This window comes from Sorex fumeus, unplaced genomic scaffold (genome assembly GCF_029834395.1).
Source record: "Sorex fumeus unplaced genomic scaffold, SorFum_2.1 ptg000029l, whole genome shotgun sequence".
In the NCBI taxonomy this organism is placed as follows: domain Eukaryota; kingdom Metazoa; phylum Chordata; class Mammalia; order Eulipotyphla; family Soricidae; genus Sorex; species Sorex fumeus.
This window is the reverse complement of record NW_026606086.1, coordinates 19,310,349-19,330,010: the sequence shown is the minus strand read 5'-3', so window position 1 is coordinate 19,330,010 and position 19,662 is coordinate 19,310,349. Positions and strand designations below refer to the sequence as shown.

The 19,662-nt window shown below is 59.7% G+C and overlaps 1 protein-coding gene across 1 annotated transcript; it reads right to left on the bottom strand.

The window, feature by feature from the left end:
* Positions 1-8,226: 8,226 nt before the first annotated feature.
* STX2 (syntaxin 2) lies at positions 8,227-19,287 on the bottom strand. Its single transcript, XM_056115619.1, has 10 exons — positions 19,141-19,287; positions 15,163-15,240; positions 13,563-13,662; positions 12,227-12,301; positions 10,858-10,931; positions 10,435-10,543; positions 9,574-9,647; positions 8,888-9,025; positions 8,433-8,543; positions 8,227-8,307 (listed from the first exon to the last, which is right to left on the bottom strand). The coding sequence occupies exons 1-10, from the start codon at positions 19,168-19,170 to the stop codon at positions 8,227-8,229; spliced, it is 870 nt and encodes a 289-aa protein (XP_055971594.1). The 5' UTR covers positions 19,171-19,287.
* Positions 19,288-19,662: the final 375 nt, after the last annotated feature.

The window sequence follows — 19,662 nt, the reverse complement described above, 5'->3', positions numbered from 1 at the left end:
CAGGATTGGATTCGGCTGGAAATGATGCATCGGTTTTCTGCAGGCGGGAGAGGGAGGAGGCAGGGGGAGGGGGGAGCCGGCCGCCATGCAGCGGCCGAGCCCAGGAAGCGTCAGTGTTTGAACAGGCGCACGCACATGCACGCGCACGCGCGCACACACACATGCACACATGTGCACAAACACGCACACGCACACACGTGCACACACACGCACATATGCATACACATCCACTTGCACATACACCTGCACACATATGCAAACATGCACACACATGCAGACACACATACACTTGCACACATGTGTACACATGCACACACTCGCACACATGCATACACATGTACACATGCACACACGTACACTTGTACACACATACGCACACTTACACGCACACATGCACACATCTGAACCCAAGACAGCTGCCTCTCCCCCACCCCCCAACCCCCGGCCAGGCCCTGTTCCACTGAGCTGCGGGCAGGTACTGGGCCGTGATGGACGCCAGGCAGCAGGACTAGGTGGAGCCCCTGGGGAGGTGCAGCCTCATGTCTCTGCTGGAGCCCTGCTCGGGACTCTCGTGCCCCTTGGCTTGGGGGTCCTAGAGGGTTTGAGAGTTGGGGGGTGAGGGACAGGGCGGCTGGGAAGACCCTTACCCATAGGCCACGGAGGGGAGCATGTGGCAGCCCTGGCCCTCCCCTGGCCCCAGTGCCCAGCTCCCTGGGAGGCTGTCCCCAGTGAAGCGCCCCCTTGCCCGGGGGGACGAGGGCTAGCAGGAAGCAGGGAGTCTCCCATGTGGCGGTGACAGAAGGTGGGCACTGGGCTCTTATCACACAGAGCAGCAGGGCAGAAGATGCTGGAACCTATGGCCAAGCCGACGCCCGAGGCCACTTCCCACGCCAGGAAGGAGGCTCTGGCCAGCCCAGGGCATGAGGGGCCTCTGTCCACGCAGGGCAGGCACCTGTCACCTGCCAGAAAGCTGCCAGACCTCTGGCTGCAGAGGAAGTGTCCGTCCGGGCAGCATCTGCCTGACAGCGTGAATAGACGCAGAACAGGATACAGCAACTGCTGAGTTGGCAGGGTAGAAGGTCCTGTCCCCACCACCAGGGACCAAGCTCTGCGGGCCTGGGTCCAAGGGAGACCCAGAGGGAGCCACGGGGCCCGAGCGCACGGCCATTGGCAAACTGACTGGCATCTCCGCAGGGAGCAGCTCCACCGTCTCCCAGTCTGGGGCGCATGAAGACATCCCGCCTGCCCAAAGCTCATCCAAGAATGGACTGGGAGGACGCATTTGTGGATCCATTCAAGGAAGTGGCTCTGGGGCTGGAGCAATAGCACAGCGGGTAGGCGTTTGCCTTGCACACGGCCAACCCGGGTTTGATTCCCAGCACCGCCAGGGGTAATTCCTGAGTGCAGAGCCAGGAGGACCCCCTGTGCATTACCGGGTGTGACCCAAAAAGCCAAAAGAAAAAACAAGGAAGAGGTTCCAGGAGAAATTCTGGGCCTGGACGAGAGGTAAAGGCCGGGGCCCGCCAGGCGGCAGGTGGAGCGGTTAAGGGACACTTGACGGACCTGGCAGAGAAGCAGAAGCGTGAGACACGGCGCGCTCCCTGGCATGCGTGCTGCCTTCTTGGCTGTGTCGGCCTTCAGAGTCCAAAGGGCTTTCAGATTCCCCACTCATAGGACCCTCTGACCGCTGACGTGACACCTCACAGGCTCAGGATAAGCTGCCAGGGACCAGTCCTGCAAGTCCCTCTCTCCCCCCCACCTCCTTCCCTCTCCCCTCTCCCTCCCCCTCTCTTTTTCCCCTTTCTCCCTCTCCTCCTTATCTCCCCCTCTTCCTCCCTCCCTTTCTCCCTCCCTCCCTCCCTTCCCTTTCCCTCCCTCTCTCTCCCTCTCTCCACTCTTTCTCCCTCTTCCCCTCCCTCCTCTCTCCCTCCCTCCCTCCCCCAGCTCTCTCTCCCCATCCTCCTCATCCCCACCCCCCAGCCCCACCTTGCTAATTTATTCACAAATTACTTGACCTGAGACACTGGCCCTCTGCCTGGCCTCCTGTACCTGTCCAGGGTCTGTCCAGCCTGACCTCTGGGGCCCGGCTTCTCCCTGGGCCCGTGCCCTTTGGGTGGGCTCACGGCAGCCCCGGGAAGGTGGGCTCCTTTCCCGAGATGCTCTCCTCCAGGCAGAAGTCCAGTGGCTAGTTTCCTGCAGAATTTCAGTACTGGTCATCCACAGTATCCGTAGCCATGCCCCAAGGTCTGGGGGTGTCAGCGTTTCTGGCAATGTCTGCTTTCCTAAGGGGAGATGTAGGGGTCACCTCGGAGCCCGAGAGTCCTGGCCGCCCCTGCACGGGCCTGTCGGGCCCATTTCCACCAACCGGTAACTACATTTCCTTCTCCTAGCCTCCACAGCAGCTGTGATGAGACAGGACTCCTTGTTCCTATAGCTTCCTTCCAGCTCCCCAACAAGAAGCTCATTTTCAGTCAGAGGGCTGGACGCTGAGTCTTGGCCCCCGGGGGTAGGCACCGGCCTCTGCCCTTCCTCTGAAACAGTGTCTGACCTGCTGCGGCTGGCGGGAACAGGCCCTGGCGCCCACCCCTGGCACTCTCTGCCCCCGCGGAGCTGTGGAAGGCGAGGGGCCCAGACTGTGGGGGCGTGAGCCTGTCAGCCTCTCGCAGCAGCCCTGCAGAGGTAGGGGGCGTGGAGCCCACGGTGCCTGCTGTGCCCGACTCAGCTCCTGGGCAAGGGCAAAGCCCTGCACAGAGGCAGGTGCAGGCCTGGGAAGTCCAGGACGAAACCCAGGGCAAACGTGCCTCCTTCCACCTCCATCCCATGGCCTCGAATTAGACCATGAAAGGGGTCACGTGGCCAAGAGATTAGGGTCCAAAAGGCCAGACAACCGGACACGCCTCTTGTTGGGCCCCCCAGAAAAAGGTCTGAAGGTGGCCCCAGGCCTCCGAGCAGACTGTGGAGGTGAGACAGCTCCTGGTACCCGAAGGAGTCACTGGTCCTGGTCTGCGCTGTCCACGTCCGTGAGGGCCTCTCTGCCCAAGCTCTGGGACTGCGGGTGCATGAGGGACCCCCAGCCACTTCCCGGCTTCCTTGCAGCCCACGAGTCCCTGGAGGCTGACTCCCAGGGGACCCCAGGTGCCTCGAGGGCCAGCAGCCTTGTGTGTGGCAGCATGCACGGGCAGGAGTGGGTTAGGCAGAGTGAGTGGGTGGGCAGTGAATGAGGGGTCCTGGGAGCAAGAGAAGTAGCTTCTCAGGGAAGCTCGACCGCTGCATGGGGGTGGCGCCACCTGCTGCCGGGCCGTGCCCTGCAGCACAGAGCTGGGCCAGCTTCACCCACACTGACCACCCCACATACTGACTCCCCACTGACCCCGGGCTCCAGCCCCCACCCTCCCCCACTGACCCCGGGCTCCAGCCCCCCCCTCCCACTGACCCTGTGCTCACTTTCCTGGCAGGAAGCCGTGCAGGTGGCTTGGTTCTGCGGGTCTTTCCATCCCCCCACTCCATCTTGCAGACTTCCTGGACTTGAATACAAGGGCTCAGTTCTAGGTTCCCCCAGAACTTGGCTACCCCACACTCAGGTGCAGGCTTCACTTTCTTTACACGGGCACACGGGGGAAAGGGGGTGACAGGCCCGCAACTGAAGGGGGGAGCTCCAGCCCCAGCCCCACGGGGCGCCCCGTGGCCTGTGAGGGGTGACACTGAGCACAGAGTCAGGAGTAAGGCCCAAGCACTGCCAGGTGTGACCCCAAAATAAAAATATACATAAAATGTAGTAGCACTGTCCTCCTGTTGTTCATCGATTTGCTCGAGCGGGCCTAGTAACGTCTCCATTGTGAGACTTGTTACTGTGTTTGGCATATCGAATATGCCACAGGGAGCTTGCCAGGCTCTGCAGTGCAGGCGGGATACTCTTGGTAGCTTGCCAGGCTCTCCGAGAGGGGCGGAGGAATCAAATCTGGGTCGGCCACGTGCATGGCAAATGCCCTACCCGCTGTGCTATCACTCCAGCCCATATATAAAATAAAATATACAAGAAAAGCATTGAGGGGCTGGAGTGATAGCACAGTGAGTAGGGCATTTGCCTTGCATGCAGTCGACCCAGGTTCAATTCCCAGCATCCCATATGGTCCCCTGAGCACTTCCAGGGGTAATTCCTGAGTGCAGAGCCAGGAGTAACCCCTGTGCATTGCCAGGTGTGACTCAAAAAGAAAAAAAAAATAGAAAAGAAAAGAACCAAGACCGCGGGTGTGCAACCCATGGTTGCACGAGAAGGGATCCAGAGAGGGAGGCAGGAGAGGAGCCGTCTCATCTCTCCAGGGCAAGCTCTTCCACGCCTCAGGAACTTCAGGAACTGTTTGCAGGGCGAGGTCTTCCACGCCTCAGGAACCGTCTCTCCAAGGCGAGCTCTTCCACTGCATTGTGGGTGTGGGTAGGATGAGGACATGTCTGTGTGCAGATGTGAGTGAGTTTATGAGAATGAGGATGTGTGTATGTGTGTCAGAGTAAGCAGTGTGAGTGGGTGTGTGTGAGAGAAAGAGGGTATGTGTCAGAAACAGCAGGGAGGGCACTTGCCTTGCACACGGCTGACACGGATTCACCCCATCAGGAGTGATCCCTGAGCACAGAGCCAGGAGTAAGCCCTGAGCACGACTAAGCAAAGAAGCAGGAGCCAGTTGCTGGATAGGCGGAGGGGGTGAAGGTCTAACGATGCTCCTGAGGAGCCTGGTTGCAAGGGGCAAGGACCCAGGGAGCCTCATGACGCCCTGCTGATGGGAGGAGGAAGCACAGGGGCTCGAGGAACAGTGACACAGTGACACAACCAGGACTAAAAAAAACAATTTGGGGGGCTGGAGCAATAGTACAGCAGGTAGGGCATTTGCCTTGCTCGCGGCTGACCCTGGTTCGATTCCCAGCATCCCATATGGTCCCCCGAGCACCACCAGGGGTAATTCCTGAGTGCAAAGCCAGGAGTAACCCCTAAGCATCGCCGGGTGTGACCCAAAAGGAAAAAAAAAAAACCAACTTGGTAAGTAACGTAACAAGAGCCACAGGAAATACTTCTTAGAAAATGACTGATTAATGGAAATACAATAAAAGACTTCCCCAAAATCATTCCACAAATGACAAAGCAGAAAGTACTTTTTTGTTGTTGTGTTCGCTAAGAATTTTTTAATGTAAACAAGAAAATGCTTGGTGCAATAATAAGGAATGACAGAGGAGCCAGTATATATAAACATATAATTTTTAAAACCTAATTTCAAAAAGGCATGAGGCTCAGACTTACAAAGGCATCATCTGGCAAGTGACTTAAAGACACGAAGGCAAGTTCCCACAGATCTGGTCCGAGTCCAGTGAGACACCTGTCTTGGAGGGGAGACCCGGAAATGCTCAGAGTCGCTCTGACAAGGCTGAGGGGACAGAGACAGGCCGGCGCCAGTGTCAAGAGCCCCACGTGACCGACAGATGGACACGTGAGAACCGTGGCAAGCATGATGGCTGGCACGGGAGGGCCGGGAAGGCTGGTGCCTCCCGCAGGAGCTCGGGGCTCCCAACACAAACACAGTTGCCGTCTCCCACCAGGCCCCGCACCCCCCAACCCCTCCAGGGCAGCTTTCTCAGCCACGCCAGAGCCGGCCCGGTCCGAGCGGCCGAGAAGAGCACCCACTCCAAGGGGTTTCCTCCAGGTGCTCCTTCAAAATTCAGACTCACTGTCACCTCTACAGATATCCTCTCATTAATAAGTATGTCACATATTTTACGTGTAAAAGTGAAGCATGTTATGCTAAAAAGCTTCGATGTGCACTAAGGATGCTCATCAGAGTTCTATAAACTGGGCCCGCCGGCAGTGGGCATGCAACCAGGCATCAAGGTGATCAAGGACACTTGGTGTCGAGCAACAAATCCCCTGAGTTGAGAAATGACATCTTTGTTCTCACGCCACCTTGAGTTTCGGTTCTATCCACGTGATGGGGGAACGCGAGTTTCATTCCCAGGGATATGGAAGAGACAAGTGTCCTGGTACGGGCACCATGGACCCAGGGACCGGCCAGGCAGGCCTGACACATCACTGGGGACAGAGGCTCTGAAGGCTTCGGGGGGTGGCGAGCACCCCCAATCTCTGGGCCAACGACCAGCTTCCCGTGGGCAGACGTGGACATAGTCACCCACGAAGCTACAGGCCAACAAGCAAGAGGAATAAAAACCTAGTACAAAATGTATGTGTCTTAATTTGCATTTAGCAGGGAGAGGACAAGCCTGGTAGCTAATCTCTTCATAACGTAAACAGTCCTCATCAAAATTTACAAGCATCTGTGACACTGAAATACCAAAATGAAACAAGAAAAGAGATTTGCAGCCGCCCCTCACTTCAGGCAGCAGAGGCGGCTCCCGTTGTCCTGTGCATGGTGTCGGCCCAGCTGCTGCTGCCATGACCCTCGCTCGACGGCTCCGCACCAAGCCAGATGTGTGCAGCTGCTCCGGGCTTCCAGGGAGAGACCACGGCTGGTGCAGGACTCAGGGGAGATTGCTACGACGATTCCCGGGGTCACGAGCAAAACGACTGCTTGACAAACAATGCAGACCCCTCTCTGTGAGACAGAGAAAGCACGGATCTGCATGAGACCAAAGGGAAGACGGTGTGACATCACTCCTGACATCACTGAGCGCCTCAAGCCCAAACCCCTCCCCAGAAACACCCGAGCAGGGCAGACGCAGCACTGACAGCTATGGGCACCCCGAGTCGGACAACCCAACCCCAGGACACGGGAGGAAAACCTCATCCGCCCCGGGAAACCTCCGGACTCTCAAGAGACAGTGCCGAGGCCCGCCAGCTCCACTGTGGCCACTCGGGACACCCCCTCCTGAGCCTGTCCACACTCTGTCTCCCTCCTGAGCCCCACCACACCCCATCCTCCAACTCAGTGCGTCCACACGTCCCTTTCTCACTGCCAGACTAAGTCCTGCTCATGTGGAGGCAGTCCAATGGTCCATCCCCTTCGTGCAAGGCCAGAGCTGGACACGGGGTCTCCGTACTAGTACACCAGTTTGGCTGCAATGTCCCACAGAAGGGCCATCCTCAAGTGTCCATGCCGCTGTCTTGCCCATGTAGGCAGACAGACCTGAGCCCCCACTCTCTGCCCCACTGTCCCTGTCTGCACTCAGGTATGCTGTCCTGCTGACCGCTGGCCAGTTCAGCCCCACATGGCACCTCTGGGGACAGAGATGCTATTCAGAGAGGCCTCTGGACATCAGCGCAGAGCTGTCTGGGAACAGTCCCAGCATCTACTGTGGGCCTGGCTGGGAGTGAGGCCACAGCCCACGGTCCCCTCTCCGCTCGCCGCACATCCTGAGACTCCTGCCTCGCCTCAGGGTGCCACGACACATGAGGAGTGACGAGAGGTCGTGGACACTGCAGAGGTCCAGGAATCTGCGTTCCCAGGACAGAGGACAGCGGAGGGCAGTAGAGCCGCTGTCCAAGGCTGCACCTGCCTGCCCAGCGCACCCTAGGATGGGAGGGAGGGAACAATGTCACGGAGATAAGACGTGAGACAGGGACGCTCGTGTCCCCAGGACGGGACGGGAGGAAGGGATGCTCGTATCCCCAAGACAGGACGGGACGAAGGGATGCTCGTGTCCCAGTATGGGAAGGGACGGAGGGACACTCGTGTCCCAGAATGGAACGGGAAGGAGAGACGCTCGTGTCCCCAGGACGGGACGGAAGGGAGGGATGCTCATGTCCCCAGGACAGGATGGGACGGAAGAACGCTTGTGTCCCCAGGACAGGACAGGAGGGAGGGACACTCATGTCCCCAGAATGGGACGGGACGGAGGACACTTGTGTCCCCAGGGGCTCACACCCAGTGAAGTGACCCTTCCCCGTTATGGGCCAACCTCTGGCTCCCAGCCCTCTCAAGAGGTAGAGTTTTCATTTTAACAAAGAGCATTTCTTAACCCCAATAGAAATGAGCTGGTCCAGCCACCCTCATCCCCTTTCCTGTCCTCAGTTCCATCCCTTATCCGAGCGAACGGTGAGGACATGTAGCTTCTGCAAGGCCTCGGTCACGGAGGTCACTCTGTGATGGTTCAGGCCAGCCTGCCTGAGGGTACGTGTGCCCGGCTCCAGCCCTGCATGCCGAGGCCAGCACCAGGGCCTGTGGTGCCATGCGAGTGGGAAGAGGGGGCTGCAGACAAGGGTCACTTACTGCGGGGCGGCCGCTCGTGCTGTCACTTGGTCACCGACAGCGTGACAATGAGGACGATCAGTAGAGCCAGGACCGTGGCCACGGCCAGCAGGATCCACCTTTTCTGTCAGAGAGACGTGAGCGGGTTAGCTGGGTCAGTGCGGCCGGGTCAGAGCCGTGGCCAGTGTCTCCGACTGAGGGGACAGGGACACCCACAGAGCGAGGCAGATGGCCCTGCCCTGGCCTCACCCTCTTCGCCCTGCTATGGAACTTGATGGCCTTCTTGGTCTCCTCCTTCGCGTGCTCCACGTAGTCCGTGGCCTGCGCCACGTTCTTCTCTATGTTGTTGATCATCTCACCCTGCAACAGGCGTTTCACACTGAGAGGACACTGGTCACTGGAGGTGTCCACAGCGTGAGGCCCTGCTTCTCACAGGCCATCCCCAGCAAACGCCGGCCTCCCGCAGCCGGGAGTCAGCTCTGCTACTGCTGTGGGCTCGTGGCTTCTCCCAGCCATCCTGACACACCCTAGGGAGGGGACCCGCCCCACCACCGCCATCCTGCCATTCAGCATGGGGTCTGTGCCCAAGGTCCCGTGGCCACCGCACACACACTGACCACGGCATCATGACACTCACACAACCCGTGGACAAGGAGTCACCCCTGTAGCCTCCGGTTGCCGACGGTCCCTTCACTGGTACCCACCTGGGTCTCCACAAACATGGCCATGTCCAGGAACATGTCGTGCAGCTCGCGGATGCTGCCCTCCAGCTTCAGGATGTCCCTATGGCGCAGTTCGATCTCACTGAGGGCCTGCCTGGTGATCTGCGAGTCTGAGATGATCTGGGAGACATGGGAGAGTAGGAGCTGGAGGGCAGCAGCCAGGGCCATGTACACACGTCAGCAAACACACACTCACACACACAAACTGACACACACAATCACATACTCACACATTCACATATTCACACACACCCACTCATATATTCATACATTCACACACTCACACACACTCACGTACTCATACATTCACACACACACACATACTCATACATACTGACACACACACAATCACATACTCATTCACACACTCACACACACTCACATACTCACACACACACTCATACATTCACACACACATACACACTCACATACTCATGGATTCACACACTCACATACACTCACATACTCATACATACACACTCACACTCACACGCTCACATGCTTACGTACACACTCACACACTCAAAGGCACACACTCACACTCACACACATTCAAATGAACGCGCACACACACACACTCACATGAATGCACACACTCATACACACACACTCACACACACTCAGTCACACACACTCACACATTCACACACACCCGCGCCCACGCTCACATCAGATGTGAAGATGGATGGGTTCCCGCTCTCCAGCATCTCCTCCAGCTCCTGGTCTGTGGTGGTCCTCCCGGCTGCAAGGGCACCGAGGAGCTCTCAGAGGGAGCACGTCCTGACCCGTCCCTGGGAGCCTTAGTCTTTCTGCAGAGTGTGACCAGGGGCCCTGACTCTGGCTCACTGACACCTTTTCTGAGAAAGAACACTCACTCCATGCTCCCCAGAAATCAACCTTCTTTAAGTAAAACAGAAAGCGCCAACTCCCTGAGGTGGCACTGCCCCTAAAGGTGCTGGGACAGGGCGGGGGTGGGGGAGAGATAGAGATATACCAAGGGAGGCAGGAAGGGGCAAGGAACTCGTGTGGGTGGGAGTGAGCGGCTGCTCCATCTAGGAAGCAAATGCCCTGGCCCCAGGGGAGGCCCTGGCCTTGCACATGTCCCGGGTTTGACTCCTCAGGGCTCCACATGTGGTCCCCTGAGCACCGCCAGGAGTGACCCTGAGCCCAGGGCCAGAAGTGACCCTGAGCACTGCCAGAAGTGACCCTGAGCATAGGGCCAGGAGTGACCCTGAGTGCAGGCCCCGGAGTGACCCTGAGCCCAGGGCCAGGAGTGAGCCCCTGAGCACCGCTGGGTGTGGCCCCAAAACAAAACAAAACAAAACAAAAAATAGAAAAGAAAAGAAAATGAAGATATGGCCAAAGGCTTTCCAGATCTCGCAGTGACCAGGACGTGACTCAAGGCTGACTCGCCAAGGATTTTCTGAAGGGAACAAGTAACTAAGCGTCTGGCTGATTCCACAGACGGGAGCCTTCAGGTCTGCGACTCGGGCAAGTACCCAGCTGGATGCGCCTGGTCCCCCACTCACTGATCTCCAGCTGCCGCAGGATGCGCCCTTTGCTGCGCTCCCGGAACTGGGTCTGCGCCTCGTTGTACTCCGTCATGACCTCCACGAACTTCCGCGACAGCACCAAGTGCTAGGGACAGGGAGAGGCAGTCAGCGCCCTCATGGGGAGATGCGGTCACCGCTCTCACGGGGAGATGCTATCAACGCCCTCATGAGGAGACGTGGTCAGTGCCCCCATGGGGAGATGTGGTCAGCGCCCTCATGGGAAGATGCGGTCCAAGGAAAGCCAGCCCTAGGTGACTGTGCCCTGGAGGTGAGCAGTGGGCAGCCTGTGGTAGCCATCTGTCATGAGGAGCGCCGCCCGTGAGCACTCCCTCCCTGTGTGCCAGCAGGTCGCTGGCAGGAAGCTGGGGAGGAGGCCGCAGCCCCATCTCTCCAGCCTACCTGGGTTCTCTGGATCCGGAGGGCCGCCGATGTGCGGCCAGCGCTCTCGTCCTGCTGCAGACTCTGCTCCATGGCTGCAAGCAAGCAGGAGGGAGCTGTTACCGGGAAGGGACATCCCCCCCTCTCCAAGCCCACTCTCAAACCACAGAGGGTGAGATAGAAGGGGACGGCCCCTGCACACAGCGGGAGGGAGCCGAAGCCAGACGTCCCAAGCGCACATGCTCCTCACAGCGATGGGGCAGGTACAGCGTAAAAACAAATGAGGGAAACGGCAGATACCGACGATGGATAAGCTGGCACATGCCCGACCCGGGTCCGATCCCCGAGCCCCACCCAGGGGGATTCCTGAGTGCAGAACCAGGAGTCAGCCCAGAGCACCACCGGGGTGACCTCCAAAACCAAAAATAATGAAAGAATTCAAAGTGATTTTAAAACACAGTGGTCATCCCTAAGGGACAGAAGAAAGATGAATCGAAGCAAGACACGGGGCTGGGAGCCCAGGACCACGATCCAGATGTCACTCAGGTGACAGGGGTCAGGCAAACGTGCGAGCACTGGACCCACCAGGAGGAACTTGCCCTGCGTCAGTGTCAGAGACTCACCAACCTGCTGGGAAAGCCCAGAAACCAGGCCCCCCCCGCCGCCCTCAGCCCCCAGGTGCCCCCAGGGCTCCCTCAGGAGAGAAGACGGGGCCCAGGGCACCTCTCGCCATCAACAACCCCAAACTATTGGATGGAGAAGAATCCGTCACCCCAGAGTCTGGAGACATTGTGCTGGGGTACCCCGGCTGGTGTGTTGGCCGTTCCGGGGGCAGTTGAGGTGACTGTGTGGGCCAGAGGTCAAACCTGAGCCTCTGACACAAAAAGCATGTGCTCTAGCCCACTGAGCTGTCTCCCCAAAACTTGGAATCCATCTCAAAAACTATTCACCTCACATATCTTCGTTAGCAAAAAAATGCAAAATTCCCTATAGTTGGGCTCAGAGCCTTGGCCTTGGTGGGGGGGGGGGGGTGCCTGGGCTCAGTGTTAGAGCTTTGTTTATTTATTTATTTGCTTTTTTGGGTCACACCTGGCGATGTACAGGGGTTACTCCTGGCTCTGCACTCAGGAGTTACTCCTGGCAGTGCTCAGGGGACCATATGGGATGCTGGGAATCGATCCCGGGTCAGTCGCATGCAAGGCAAACGCCCTACCCGCTGTGCTATTGCTCCAGCCCCTCAGTGGTAGAGCTTTGGCCTTGCGGGGGGGGGGGGGGGGGGGAAGGGGGTCTGGACTCAGCCCTCAGCACCACAGGAGAGGAAAATGACGGAAACTAACAAGTGTCTTACTTGCACCATCGGTAATTCAATACAAATGAAACTGTCACTCACACTTCAACTTGGCTCGAATTTTATTTGCAGTTTTCTTGATTTCTTTGTTCAGATCTTCAAGCTCCTCTTTTATCTCTTTAAAATTAAAAAACGGGGCAGGGGGAGGCATCTGAGCTGCAGTATCCAACATCAATCACACCCAGCAAACACACCACCAGAAAGCTGTTCCCGGCAAACAGTCCGGCCTGCGGGCTCTAGAAGTTCGTCTCCACATGGCTCCTGCACCACGCAGAGGTGACAAGCGAAATGTAAACCCAACTCTAACGAGGCAGTGCTATCCCAACAGCGCTGACCGAAACCACAGCTACCACGGGAAGTGGATTCTTAAAAACCACCCCCCCCCCCCCCGCCCAGAAAAGCAAAAGGAGAAGAAGAGTTACAGAGAACAAGAAAAGCAAAAAGCAACATGATTCTCAGCATCAGTCTATCTGCCCAGGACTCCAGGGTCTGAGTGAGCCGCGCTCCTGTGCGCGCTGGGACTGTGGGTCAGAGAACATCGGCCAGAGGGTGCAAGGAGAGCCCCCCCCCAGGCAGGGAAGGAGGTTCTGGCTGCACCGATGGGCCCACCAGGAGGGGAGGAAGCCACGTTCCGGGGGGCCGAGGGAGGTCGCCTCCTGGTACCTCCCGAGTGAGGATTCTCCCCCCGCCCCAGTCAGCCGTGGATACCGTATGGGTCCAGTGGAGCTGAGAGCCCCACAGCCCTGCAGAGCAGCTTCCTCGAGCCCTTTCAACACTGCGCATGGGGAGGCCGTGGCACCCCATAGGCAAAGGATCTGGGGCAGCCGCCGGACCTGAGAGCGCCCGGAACCCCCAGGCGGGTCCATCAGCTCCTGACACCACGGACCGGTCCCAGCCAGGGGCGGAATCAGCAGGAGGGGTGGGGTCCAACGGGGCACAGCAGGGCTTGGGTGGCCTCTCTCAAGCACATGGCCACAAGCCGGGAGCCCCAGAGCCCCGCCTGTAGCCAAGCAACCCTGACCGTACTCTCCGTGGCCCCGGCACCACACCCCGGCCATGCTCTGGCCGTGGCCTGGGGCCCACCCCCAGCTGTGCTCTCTCCGTGGCTCGACAGTGTCCGAGCACCACAGAAAGGCCATGGCCCCGGAGCACCACAAGCAAGGAGATGTGTGAGTGCCACAGTGGCTGCCCACGTGTGACTGACACGTCTACACTGAGAATGCCCCTGTAGCACACATACGGCAGCTGACCATGGCCAGGCCGGTGCAACATCCTCAGCAAACTGTCAACCGCCAGCGCGAAGGGAAGAGGATGCAGACCCACTACAGACTCACTTCCCAGCGAGGGGAAGAGACGGCCTCGAGAAACGGCCACTTACTTCCCTCTGGGTTCGGTGCCGAGAGAATGATGCTGTGGTTCTTCTTGACCTCCTCCACGTGCTGTGAGATCCGCATTATCCCGTGTCTGATCTCCTCGACCTCGAGAAGAGAAGACGGCGTCAACCCGCAGGAAGCGGCTCCCCGGAGACCATCCTTCTGGGTCGAAAGCCCTGTACAGAGGGGGACCCTTTCCCAAGTGGCCGTCCTTGACTTGCACCCACGGCCAAGTCTGGCCCGCAGCAAGAATCTTCCTGAGCCTATGGCTGCCGGGCTATAGCCCGCCGAATAGATGTCACATGACATGCCTCTGAGAGCATTGTCCTCCCGGAGGGAGGCTCACAGCAGCTCCTCGACGGCAGCCCCACAGCCAGCATCCATGCTGGTATCCGAGCCACGGGGCATCCCTCGCTCTGCAAAACCCACCGGGGAACCTCGACAAGGGTTCCCCGGTGGGTGACGAGAAGGCTGGTTCTCGGCAGGCCTCAAGGAGCCAGGCCAGATCCCCGGCACACCCAGGAAGGGAAGCAGTGGGGGGGTGGGGGGGGCAAACATACACCAGCCACGTGAGGAAGCAAGTGAGAAGAGCCAGAGCGTGGCCACGTGGCTCCGAGCCCGCAGCACAGGACACAGGTGGAAGTTTGACCAGATGCCACCAGAGAGACAGTCCGGACAGTCTGGTGAGGGCTGAACACCAGCTTCCCGGTGGGGCCGCAGGTGCCCGCACTGCCAGGGCAGCTCTGGTGGCCTTCAGGATGTGCCACGGTGGCAGGACCCGTCGAAGGCGCTTGGCACGGCCTGTCAGAGCGAGGAGGCCACAGCCCCAGCCCCTCCCCTAGCCCACAGCACTCAGCGCCCACTCCAGGCTCAGTCTCCATCTCCCAGAAAGGCTGGCTTCCCCAGAACCCCAGGAACTCCACATCCTGCTATCAGCAGCTCAAAGGTTAGAATCCAGCACAGATGAGGGCCACGGAGACTATGGGTGGGTTTAACGCCGACTCGGGCACTTAAAGCGGCTGAAACCCATCCGGCCAGACTGTCACGTTCAAGGGCACCAGGACACAGTATCTGTATGCGGGGAGCTGGCCTGGAGGGCACCCAGGGGTCAGTTCTGGGCATTTCATGACCTCCCAAGCACTGCCAGGTACAGCCCCTGGAGTCCCTAAACACCATCAAGTAAAGGGGTCACAGAGTTCAACTGGCCCCAGGTCAGACGTGGGACGCAGGCTCACAGCTGAGACCGGGAGTGAGGGCCTGTCCTGTGCCGGGACTTAAGGAAATACGCATCAAGAGATCTGGAGGCGCAGCCGAGACCCGAGGCCGGAGCCCGCAGAGCACCCAGTCCTGGTGGCCACGGGGCTTGGGTGCAGCCTCCCCAGTCCCCACTCTCCCTCCTCAGTGCTCCCCGGAACGGTGGCCCACACACCCATCCTGAGAGCCTCCAGGACGCTCTCGCCTTCTGGGAAGCGGTTTCAGGGCCGAGCCTGGCCTGTCACGTTGAAGGCCCACCATGTGCCCGCACCCAGGGAGCAGCACCCTGAGTGGGAGCCGGCCAAGCAGCAGGCGCCAAGGGACGCTCCCAGCACAGACCCTCTGGCTCACCTGGTGGAAGAAATCGTCCATGAAATGGTCCTTCTCAACGACCACCACGCTGGGGTGTTCATCTTCATCTGTCTTACACTGCAGTGGGAAACAGGAGACGGGGCTCACGCGGACAGAAGCAGCGAAACTCATCCGGACCGGCGGCCACCACAACCGCACACAGCCCGGCTGGACGCGGCAACGTGGGGCGGGACCTCCTGTCACAGGGGCTGGACGGTGCCACGTCCCTCCAGCTTTGCCTGACAGGCTTCTCTCCTGCCCACCTCCTCCCCCTGGGCGGCCCCAGTCTCAAGCCAGAAACTCCACTGCCTCAATTTTCACCTGTGGCCCCTCAGGATACCCTGGCAGCACCCTGAGTCATGGTGAGCCCCCACCCCATCTCACTGACCCTGCTGGCCGTGACACCAGAAGGGCTGCTGGTTTGGAAAGAGGGTCTACATGGACACAAAGAAAGAAGGTCAAGAGTGAGCGAGTTCATCCTCTGAGGACACACATGGGGACGCTGGTCACCCCAGCTTAAAGAACAAGGGTCACTCCCCCTGAATGGTCACTCCCCCAGGATGATCACTCCACAGGACGGTCACTCCCCCTGGATGGTCACTCCACAGGATGATCACTCTCCCTACATGGCCACTCCCCCTGGATGGTCAGTCCCCCAGGGCGGTCACTCTCATAGGGGATGACTGGAGTGCATCTAAGGAAAAGGTCCTCCTCTGGCTCTGTGGGGCCTGACGCCTTTAGGAAGAAAATCACTCAGCATCCCCAAAAGTCCATAAAATTAACCCACCATGAGGTATTCATCTTAATTCTACCATTATGCTACTGCGAGCACAGACATATGTGCCAGGTGCGCTCATGTAAGGACTCCAGCTGTGCACACATGCAGTCACACTCTGTCCCTGTGTGCTGAGTTGGGATGTGTCTCTTGCCATGCATGCACTCATCCATTTGTACTTACAGCCAGCCTGGTGTGCCTATAGTCACATATACCCGTTCACATGTCCTTACAGCCAGCCTGGTATGCCTACGGTCACATACACCTATTCATGTGTGCTTACAGCCAGCTTGTATTATAGATACACACACACACACACACACTCACACACACACACTGTGTGTGTGTGCTGACAGTCGGGAGTCTGGTGCGCGCACACACATACACCGTCTGTGTGCTGTCAGTTAGGAGTGTTCTGGGTGCACACACATACACACACACACACACTCACACACACACTATCTGTGTGACGGAGACCCATTCAAGGGGGCTGGGCCTGGCGGGCCCCTCGGGGTGGTATGCTGAGAGGCCCAGGGCGGGAGCAAACCCAAGAGCTGGAGTAGCGGAAAAACACAAGCCCCTGGGGAGGTGCTGTTCCTCCCCCAGCCCAGGGGCCCTTGGGGCCACCCAGCCCAGTTCCCATGGCAGCCCAGGTCTGCTGTCACTGACTGGACCCGAGCCCCACCCTGCCCCATGTAGTGGTGGCCTCCGCAGTGGCCCCTGCGGATCCGCCCCTCTCTCCCCAGCTCACTCATCCTTCACTTGCTCCGGAGGGGAAGCCTCTTGGCCACCAAGCCACTGTTCTGCCCTTTGGATGGCTGATCCCACAGCCCAGGGATAAGCAGTGGCCCCCTGGACCCCACAACCCCTCCTCTGGCCCTTCCCTCAGGGCTAGCTCAGGCTGCGCCGGGGCCCACAGCCACTTGGGGGGACATGTAGAGGAAGGACGAGGCACAGCACAGTCCCCACAGCCCAGTGAGGCTCTCGCTCTGCCCAGCCCTCCACCTGGCCACATCCACCCCGTCATACAGAGCCTGCAGTCCCCATGACCAGCCCGTCCCCTCCAGTGCAGGCCTGCAATCCCCCTGTGCTCCCGGCTTTCTTGGAGGCTCGCGGTCCAGGAACAGCCCGAACAGCAAAGACAGGGAAGCTGAGGGTGCAAGGGGCCTTCCCGAGGAAGAGCCATTCTGGGGGATCCCCAGAAGGTGTGACCAGGTCAGGGGGGTCAGCCCGGCTCCTCGCAGAGCGAACCACTCCTTTCGAAGTGCAGGAAGGTGTCAGAGTGGACATGCAGGGAGGTGGGGAGGCCGGGAGAAGATCCAGGGCTCGGGGTGTGTGAACCTGGCATGGCCAGCAGTGGCCCCTGAGCATCTTCCCATGGCCCAAAAGCAAAAAGCAAGGAGCAGCATGTTTCACATGGAAACCGACAGAGGTAAGAGGACAGCGTACAGGAAGCAAAACTACCAGCAACAAAATGCATTGTTAAAAGCACCGAGAGTTACACGGCACTTTCTCCCACCTTCTCCCACAGGGTAATGGATAAATCACTTTTCTTCTAAGAAGGGACAAAAGGCACATTCTGAGGAAACCTGGAGTTTTGAGAGGCAGGAAGTTACTCCCCCCAGTGGACCAAGCAGAAGGGGAAGGTTCTGCTGCGCGTTTTGGCCAGGCAGGCAGATGCTCTGGCTCCACCCCAGGTGGAAGCAGGTGTGTGGCTGGGGCTGGAGAACACGAAGGTGCCCATGTCCTTCTCCCACCAAGATTCCCCACGGCCCACAGGGCTGGATGCCTGCAGGAACCACACCCCTGCCCCGGGGAAAAGGGGTTCCACGAGGGGGCGGGGTGGAGGGAGAAGCCGGGGAGCAGACTCTCTCTTCTGCCAGGACTGGCACTCACTGCTTTCCCAACTGTGGAGCCCCAGCAAGTCCGGCATGGGCAGCGCCTGTTCTGTTACTTTGGGGAGTATCCAGCAGCGCCAGGGAACATTCCTGCCTCTGTGCTCAAGGGTCACACTCCTGGCTCTGTGCTCAGGGGTCACTCCCGGCTCTGTGCTTAGGGATCACCCCCGGCTCTATGCTCAGGGGTCATCCCTGGCTCTGTCTGTGTGCAGGGGTGATTCCTGGCTCTGTGCTCAGGGGTCACTCCGAGTTCTGTGCTCAGGGGTCACTCCGAGTTCTGTGCTCAGGGGTCATTCCCTGTTCTGTGCTACGGGATCACTCCTGATGATGCTCCGGGCTCACCCCTGACTCTGTGCCTGGGATCACCCCTAACTCTGCTCCGGGATCACCCCTGACTGTTCTTGAGTTCCCCCTGACTGTGCCCGGGATCACCCCTGACTCTGCTCCGGGCTCACCCTTGACTGTGCTCGAGCTCACCCCTGACTGTGCCCGGGATCACCCCTGACTCTGCTCCGGGCTCACCCTTGACTGTGCTCAAGCTCACACCTAACTGTGCCCGGGGTCACCCCTGACTCTGCTCCAGGATCACCCCTGACTATTCTCGGGCTCACCCCTGACTGTGCTCGGGCTCACCCCTGACTGTGCCCGGGATCACTCTTGACTCTGTGCTCGGGATCACCCCTGACTCTGCTCCGGAATCACCCCGGACTGTGCCCGGGCTCAGCCCTGACTGTGCCCGGGATCACCCCTGACTGTGCTCGGGATCACCCCTGGCTCTGCTCTGGGATCACCCCTGGCTCTGTGCTCGGGTCACCCCTGACTGTGCTTGGGATGACCCCTGGCTCTGTGCTCAGGAGAATCCCTGGCTCTATGCTCGGGATCACCCGACTGTGGTCAAGCTCACCCCTGGCTCTGCTCTGGAATCACCCCTGGCTCTGTGCTTGGGATCACCCCTGACTGTGCTTGGGATCACCCCTGACTCTGCTCCGGGCTCACCCCTGGTTCTGTGCTCGAAATCACCCCTGACTGTGCTCGGGATCACCCCTGGCTCTGTGCTCAGATCACCCCTGACTCTGGTCCGGGCTCACTCCCGCCCTAAGCGGTGCTGATATTGGAACCCGATCATCTGCGGGTCCCCGCCCACCCCTGGTCCGACCCTGCGCCTTGGGGGCTCCAAAGCTTCCCGCGGGTCCGAGCGGGGACCCCCGGGGGGCGAGAGAAGACAGTGCTCCGTGCAGGCCGGGAGAGTCCCAGCCCGGTTCCGAACCCCCACCCCCGCCGGCCCGAACCGCTATCCGCGCTCACCGCCCGCAGCTCGGCCAGTCGGTCCCGCATCCCCGCGGCCCGGCTCGGTCGTCCGGCGCCTCCTCTGCTGGGCCGCGGGCCCCGGGCCGCAGCCGCCACCAAGCCGATCCGCGTAGCAGCCGCCCCTCGGGCCCGCGCTGCCACGGCAACCGCGGCCCGCTCTGCGCATGTTCGCTCCGCGGGGAGCCCAGACCGGGGGCGGGGCGGAGAGGCGGGCCCAGCTGGGCGGGGCCAGCTGGGCAGGACCTACGGGAAGGGCGGGGACAGTTGGGCAGGACCTAAAGGAAGGGTGGGGCCTAGGGGCGGGACCTAAAGGAAGGTTGGGGCCTGCTGGCCGGGATTTATTGAGGAGGGGTCTGTTGGGGCGGGGCCTGATGGGGGCGGGGCCTGATGGGCGGAGTTGATGAGCGAAGCATGGGGGGGAGGGTGGGGCTAGTGGGCGGGGCAAACGGGAAGGGCGGCGCCTGGTGGACAGGGCGGGGCCTGAAGGAAAAAGCTGGTCCTGGCGATCGAGGGGGGGGG